Below are 8354 nucleotides of genomic sequence, written 5' to 3'. Positions count from 1 at the left end.
TCAAACCTTTGAGCGAGCTCTTAACCAACTGAGCCACTCAGCCGGCCCCCTAAAATTTGTCAATTTTAATAGTTTAATAATTCTCTCAAAATTTTCAATAATTTTAGTAAATAATGTTCTATTTAATGGACTCCTCCCACTTTATTTATAACCAGTTCCTCATTGCTGGACATTTAAATGATTTCTAGGTTTTCTTAATTCTAAACAACACTGTAATAAATAGAATGATCACCATCCTTTACTACTCACCCATGATGAATTATTATTTGCTCATCTTATCTAAAGCATTCATTGGGGAGACAGAAAAAGGGGGATTCTAGACTCAGACTGTTTGGGTTTGAATCCTACCATGTGATCTTAGGAAAGTTACTTAACCTCTCTGTGCCTCACTTTCCTCATCTGTAAAATGAGAATGGCAGTGCCCACCACCTAGGATCCTTTGAGCATTCATTATGACAGTGCGTGTCATGCATAGTCTCTGGCACATAGTAGGTTTTCAGTCATTATTAGGATTTATTTTATTCAGTAGACATAGGAAGGGGAGCCTTATGTAAATTAGGAGTAGGCATAAAACAAGAATATGCTAGAAGCTATACAAAATTCTAAGATTGATAGGTTTTTATAATTCCCTGTCATAAAATGGCAATACTCCCTGGGTGAACCAGTACAGGGAGCCAGATCATCAGCAGCGTGAGAAAGGCGGGGCAGCCAAGATGGGAGATTGGTTACACATAGGTAGATTGATCAAATAAGTAAATATATTAAAGGTAACAGAAGCCAAGTTTCTCACTGGTAGACAAGGGAGAAATTTGAAAATGGAGAAAATTAGAATGAACCCTGAAATTGGTGTTGGTTAAGTACATGGATTTCAAGATAGATAGGTAGGTAGATATATATAGTAATAAGTTTTGTTATACTGTATGTACGTGTAGGGTGTGTATATCTATACATAAATATATACCATTTTTGTACATATATGTGTATATATATTTATATACATGTCAGTATTTGTGTGCACACATATGCATGTGCATAACCACGTACACATTCATACATTTCTTAATTCTGAGCACACCTAGCACAAAGATCTTCACTTCTAAATGCCATTCTTTACTAAAAGCAACCAGGGCTGTTGGGAGAAATGGCTGATTCCAAAGCTGGGACAGGAAAGTGTAAGATCTTGTTTGCCAGAAAGCAAGGAAGTACTTGGAGAGAGAAAGGGATCTGTCAAAAGGACAAAGCCAGCTTGCTTGGGCTTCCTCTAGTTAAACTTGGGGCAATTTAAGCACCAAAATAAATAAGTAATATAATGCATTATAGACCATTGAGTGAAATAAGAGTCCCTGAGTTCTCAGCAATATAAAAAGTAAATGAATACATTGACAGCTGATGAAGAGCAGGTTTTTCACATAGTTTCAAAGTAGCTCCCTACAAAATACTATTAATTACAAAGGAGAAAAGAATAGCTTCACATGAGAAGCCTGACAGACACCCCCTTAATCAGGTGATCTAGTAATCAAAGTGAACATCACCAGCAATGGAACAAATCAAAATTACGCACACCTGACAGGATACAGTCATATCTGTGCTATTCCTGTTAAAGTTTCATAACCTGAAGCTAATCAGACAAAGGCAAATTGGGGACAGCCTATAAATTACCTGGCCCATACACTTCAACAGTGAAAAGGTCACGAAAGTCCAGGAAAGGCTCAAGCCATTCCAGACTGAAGGGAGCTAAGGAGACGTGACAACTGAATGCCAAGGGTGATTCCCATCTGCTGGTAAGGACTCCCTGGGGACAAATGGGGCAACTTGAGTGGCTCTGAGAATTAGATGGCAGCAGTGCATCAGTGCTCGTTCTCTGTTTTGATGATCATATTGTAGTTACGTAAGAGAAAATCCTTATTTGTAGGAAATACACACTAGAGTAGCTAGAGGTAATGGAACATCAGGTCAGCAACTCACTTAATCTAGGTCAGGAAAAATGCTTTGTATTATTCTCCAGCTGTTTATAAGTTTTTGATAGTTTCTAAATTTAAAAAAAGCAATGATATACTTTTGTGCTTTTCATGGCTTTGGCTGAATCAACTTAACATGGCATAATTTGCCTTTAGCACTATGTATATATAAAAAATAGAACAGCCAGATGAGGGCACAGTTCATTCATTACTTGGTGAACACCCTTTAGGATATAATTTCAAAAGAGAACAAAAGCAAAAATAAACAAATGGGACTATATCAAACTAAAAAGGTTTTACAACACAAAGGATGGTTGATGGTTATCAACAAAACAAAAAGGCAGCCTACTGAATGGGAAAAGATATTTGCAAATGATATATCCAATAAGGGGTTAATGTCCAAAAAATATAAACAAGTCATAAAGTTCAGTATCAAAAGCCAAACAATCCAATTAAAAAATGGGCAGAGGACCTGAATAAATATTTCTCCAAAGAGGACATACAGATGGCCAACAGACACATGAAAAGATGGTTATCACTAAGCATCAGGGAAATGCAAATCAATACCACAGTGAGATATCACCTCACACCTATCAGAATGGCTACCATCAATAAATCAACAACAGTGTCAGCGAGGATGTGGAGAAAAGGGAATACCTGTGCGTTATTGGTGGGATTGTGAATTGGTGCAGTCATTATGGAAAACAGTTTGGAGGTCCCTCAAAAAATTAGAATTCCACTTCTGGGTATTTAGCCAAAGAAATTGAAAACAGTAATTTGAAAAGAATATATGCATCCCTATGGTCATTGCAGCATTATTTACAACAGCCAAGATATGGAAGCAACCTAGGTATCCATTCATTGATACATAAATGAATAAAGAAGATGTGGTACATACATACAGTGGAATATTACTTAGCCATAAAAAAAGAATGAAATCTTGCCATTTGCAACAACATGGATGGACCTAGCGGGTATTATGCTAAGTGAAATAAGTCAGACAGAGAAATACAAATACCATATGATTTCCCTTTTATATGGAATCTAAAAAAATAAGTGAACAAACAAAACATAAATTCATGAATACAAAGAACAAAATGATGGTTGCCAGATGGGAAGGGGGCTAGGAGAATGGATGAAAGAGGTTAAAGGGATTAAGAAGTACTAATTGCTAGTTACAAAAACAGTCACAAAGATGTAAAGTACAGCATAGGGAATATAGTCCATAATTTTGTAACTACTATGAATGGTGCCAGGTGGGTACTAGAATTATCGTGGTGATCACTTTGTAAGGTATATAAAGGTATCTAATCACTATGTGGTACACCTGAAACTGATATAATATTGTATGTCAACTATAATTGAAAAAAATAAAAAATATATATGTTTTAAAAAAGATCTTTTCATTGTTGGAAAATATCCATGAAATTTGATAATTCTAAAAACAAAAAACAACATGGATACTTAAAAGGGGTGATGAAATATAAGCCATTTATTTCAGAAAACTAGGGAAGTTCTGTGTTATCACATTGATCACATTTTTTTTTTTTTTAAGCTGAGCCATCCTGCCACCTTTTGGCAGCTCAGCGGCAGCTCAGCTTGGGCCAGGCATTGAACCGCTGTTTCTCAGAGCTCAAATTCTTGAGTAAGCTCTTAAGCAGCTGAGCCACTCGGCCGGCCTTCACATTTCTGATTTGAGATACAGATACCTTTTAAAAAGTCATTTTTATTTTTGAGGTCAGATAAATTCACTAGGTTTTAATCTGACTTTGATTCAGAGAAATAGTTGCTATCAACTTGAGTGGTTTATTCAGAGGGGAGACCCGCCTTGTCTTCCTGTGAGAGTGAACTCACATTTCTGCTAGTGTTTTTACAGCACTTCCAGCAAATGGATGGTTAGTGATAGGATGATTTCCATGAAAGCATGTTGGAAATGGTTAGTTGTCTTAGTCGAAAAAAAATTGAACCATAAATTCATTGCCAATAAAAGTAGTTGCTTCCAAGTACACACTGTCTCTGAGAGTGGTGGAGAGTGTCTGATCTCCTTAGGTGATTTCTTTGTGTACCCCATAGCACTTTAGAGACCTGCAGATAGTCAGTAAACCATTATGTTGCACTGCACATGTGCAGAGTGTCCCATCTTGGCCATCAGAAGCTTAAAGCAGAGTCGGAGAGCCCGAATTTGGGGAGGCAGTTCCACATAGCTGGTTACGTTCCAGACATTATTCCTCATGCAGCAGATTGCAACTCTGGGCCACAGGCCCTGACCTGACCAGCTTCCCAGACAACACAAGTGTGAGAACACACTGTGTTTACTCGGACCACCCATGCTTCAGATGAACTTGCTCTTATGAGAGGACAGGGAGGCCTGTGGTTTTCATCAGTGATCTCTCATCTTTACTTTCTAACTCAGCCCCTCTTGCCCAAGAGCCACTGTCCGTCCCACTGCTCCCCATCCCACTGTGCCTTCCAGAGGTTGGTTTACACTGCATGAGGGAGCCACTTTCTCTTTGACTTCACAGAGTGGTTTCTTTGTTTATTGTAGTCTGTAGTGGAGGTTCAGTGGCCAGGGAGAAACAAAAGGAACCTTCTCTCTCAATCCTAGCAGGCAGTGGGTTAGGACTGGGACCAGCTAATGTTTCTTTTTGTCCCCTCCTAAATAAAGCCATACTTGTATGTGCGTATATTTTATAAGTCAGGTATTTGCAACTATGAGAGTAGCCTGAATAAGATGTAAATAAAGGCAGACCAACAGTTCAGACTGATATGTAAACCAGCCTAAACAAGTGAGCTTGACAGGTCTCGGGCTCTCTCCACTCTGATTAGGACACTGTTCTTTCCATCTTCATTTGTTTCCCTGGGCAGAAACACCATCTTCTCGTGAAACAAACAAAGAAGTAACAATTTTGTCTGGGCCTATGTGACGTCCCCCTGGAAATAGTTGGTTAAATGAGTGATGACTGGGGAGGGTTTCTTGTTTGCTTATGGTTGTTTTTGTTTAGCATGATGTTGCTGTGCCTGAGGAGTTGAGAAATTCCTCCAATCGGCACACTGCCTCATTCATTTCCTATTAAATGTAGGCACAGGTTCAGAAGACAAAGGACCTGCTCAACAACGTGGCCTCTGACGAAGCTAATTTAGAAGCCAAAATTGAAAAGAGGAAATTAGAACTGGAAAGAAATCGGAAGCGACTCCAGACTCTGCAGAGTGTCAGGTAGATATGAACACCTGAAGAATGAGGAGAAAGCTGTCTTTGAAGGTTCAGACAGACTGAAGGGTATTAACCTTAACCCTTCAAGCCGTGGAAGAAGCCTTGCATGAGGCTCTCTCTACTTCAGAATGTCTGTGTGTTGCTCGTTCTAACAAGCACACAGCTAAATTCATTCTTTTTACTGCTTTCAGTATGTCTGGAAAACTGCTTAATTCTTGAACCCCCTTTAAGCTTTTATAGCTTCTTGGAACGTAAGGCAAAGTAAGTAAATCCAGATGGTGAAAGTTGTACAGGGCTTGGTCTCCTAAGATCTGTGCCCTGCCATCAATTAGGTGGAAACAGAAACACACTCCCATTTCTTGGTTTAAGTAGATCTAGACTTTTCTAATTCCTCATCAGTAATTCATTTTCCTTCTAACTTTCCCTCACTGAAAGTACCTGTTCCAGGGAATACGGATGGATGACAGTGGTGCAAAACACCTTCTAGGTCACAGGAGGCTTTCAAGCACATTCCTCATATCTTCTTGGAGTGTGTATCTCCCTCCCTCCCTCCCTCCCTCTCCTCCTCTTTTCCTTCCTCCTCCTTTCCCCTTCCACCTCCTTCCCCCTTCCTCCCTCCCTCCCTCTCATTTTGTACCCTTCTTCCCATGCTCTGTTTTTTTGTTTTCTCTTCTTTTTTTCAGTCTCTCTTTTTCTCTCTTTACTCCTTCCCCTGCCCAGCTGCTGCATCTGCTCTGAATGTGTCTTGCTCTTTTGAGATACTGGTGACTGGTCCACACTGGTTACAGTCCTGGGAAGGGAGCAGAAGTTACCCAGGGAGCATCAAAGGCTTCCTTCCAGCCCAGGGCAGGATCACGCCCCTTCTGCCTCTGGAATCAGGGCCAAGGGATAGATTTGTCTCCTTAAAATTTCTGCCTTTCAAGCATAAATTTTTGTTAAGCCTCAAATCCTTTTAATAGAAAAGTCTCTGTGTTTTGTTTTAGTTGAAAGGATTATAATTTTTTTTTTGGTTTATCTTTGTATATTAAAAGAACAGAGTTTTGGGCCGGCCGAGTGGCGTGACGGTTAAGAACTGGCTTGGGATGCCAGAGGGCCCCCGGTTCGGATCCCACATATGAGGGCCAGTGACACTGCCCTCCACAGCTAAGATGCTGAACAACAGCTCAACCTGGAGCTGGGCTGCTGTGAGTCGCCGGCGACGGCGTAGGCTGCAGCCCCTGTGGCAGTGGGTTGCCATGGGCTACCGTATGTAGCCAGCAGCCAGCGTGAGCGGCCAGCAGCCGTAGTGAGCAGCCGTCCAGAAGCCGGCAACTGACCTGCCTCGCCCGGGAAGAGTGCAATGATGGTGCCAACTTGGGCCAGTGAAGCAACGTCCTCCACAACTAGACTGAAGAACAAAAGGACAGCAACTTGTCTGTTCCCCTTCCCCAATTCCCCAGCACTGTTCCCATCCCCCCAATTCCTCAATAAAAAAAAAATCTAAAAAAAAAAAAAAAGAACAGAGTTTTCCCTTTAAGGTCACTAATAAGAGAAAACGGTAATTCAGCAAAGCAGTTAAAACAGGTTTTTATGTTATGGTTTTGGTTTTAAATGTTATATTGTTAAAAACTTAGCTTGTATTTGTAGCAACCTATACTTCCCTTTTTAGGAGACTGATTAAATTTTGGAACATCCAAAATCAGAGTATGATGCCCAAATAAGATTATGCATACATTTAAATTATTGAGTTTGAGAGATGTGTATACTATATAGTAATTCTTTAAATCTTGATTGAAATCTATGGCATATTCAGTGAGAAAAATGACTCAGAGCTTCATTTAAGGTAATATACTTACCGTTTGTTAAAAATACATTCTTATATGTATCTGTGCCTAGAAAAGTCTGAAAGATGTATGTCAAATACTAAATGCTTATACCTGGTGATGGGATTATGAGTAATTTTTACTTTATTCTTCATACTTTTAGGATTATTTCAAGTTTTTACAAAAATCACTTTTTTTTTTAAAGGTTTTTATTGGGGAATTGGGGGACGGGAACAGCTCTGGGGAATTGGGGGAAGGGGGACAGACAAGTTGCTGTCCTTTTGTTCTTTGGTCTAGTTGTGGAGGATGTTGCTTCACAGGTCCAAGATGGCACCATCACTGTGCTCTTCCCAGGCGAGGCAGATCAGTCACTCATGCTGGCTGCCCATGGCAACCTACTGCAGTAGGGGCTGCAGCCTACACTGTCGCCGGCGACTCCCGGCAGCCCAGCTCCAGGTTGAGCTGTTGTTCAGCATCTTAGCTGTAGAGGGCAGTGTCACTGGCCTCATATGTGGGATCTGAACCGGGGCCCTCTGGTGTCCCAAACCAGCTCTTAACCAATGCACCACTCGGCCGGCCCTAAAAATCACATCTTTTTAATAAAAATTTTTAAAATGTTCATTTTGGGGAAGGGAAGAGAAAAGGGGAAATTAGATTTAATCAGAAGAGTCAAGCACCTTCTCCAGTTTAAGGCTGTCCAAAGAAAACCATGATGGAATCTGAAACTCTGAGCACCAATTTCAAACTACTGTAAATTGATTTATCTTTCACTTATAATTTCATTTGGTCATTCTAGGCCAGCCTTCATGGATGAATATGAGAAGATTGAGGAAGAATTGCAAAAACAGTATGACATTTACCTAGAGAAATTTAGAAATCTGGCTTATCTGGAACAACAGCTTGAGGATCATCATAGGATGGAACAAGAGAGGTTTGAGGTAAGTGCTTATCCTGTTCTTCTGTACAGACCATCCCTTCTGGTGTGTTATTTTTGTACTTGTTGACATGTCAGTTTGTAAATATTGTGAAGAAAATATCACTGAAGGTTGATATTAGTTTATCAAGCTAATCTTTGATCTTCGTTTATCATCAGAGTTTGTTCAATTAGGGCTACACACAGGGCAGACAACTGTACAGTTGCACAAGACTTTGAGCTTATAAGAACCTGTGATTGCTGTAATGTTCTGTCGCCGTCTTCAAATTCTTAAATTTTTTTTTTTTTTAAGATTTTTATTGGGGAATTGGGGGGATGGGAACAGTGCTAGGGAATTGGGGGAAGGGGAACAGACAAGTTGCTGTCATTTTTTTTCTTCAATCTAGTTGTGGAGGATGTTGCTTCACTGGCCCAAGTTGGCACCGTCATTGTGCTCTTCCCTGGTGAGG

General features: G+C 40.2%; 1 protein-coding gene across 2 annotated transcripts in view; it reads left to right on the top strand.

Annotated features, from left to right (window-relative positions):
• IFT38 (intraflagellar transport 38) overlaps positions 1 to 8354 on the top strand; it is a 51773-nt gene that overhangs the window by 24873 nt on the left and 18546 nt on the right. For both annotated transcript variants that reach the window (XM_019632899.1, XM_019632898.1), the window contains exons 4-5: positions 5039 to 5172; positions 7768 to 7909. In XM_019632899.1, the coding sequence (XP_019488444.1) occupies positions 5039 to 5172; positions 7768 to 7909 (276 nt within the window). The remainder of the gene's footprint in view (positions 1 to 5038; positions 5173 to 7767; positions 7910 to 8354) is intronic.

This window comes from Hipposideros armiger, unplaced genomic scaffold (assembly GCF_001890085.2).
Source record: "Hipposideros armiger isolate ML-2016 unplaced genomic scaffold, ASM189008v1 scaffold_1192, whole genome shotgun sequence".
NCBI classification, from domain to species: Eukaryota; Metazoa; Chordata; class Mammalia; order Chiroptera; family Hipposideridae; genus Hipposideros; species Hipposideros armiger.
Note: the sequence above shows the minus strand (reverse complement) of the source record. Positions and strands in the feature narration are given on the sequence as shown.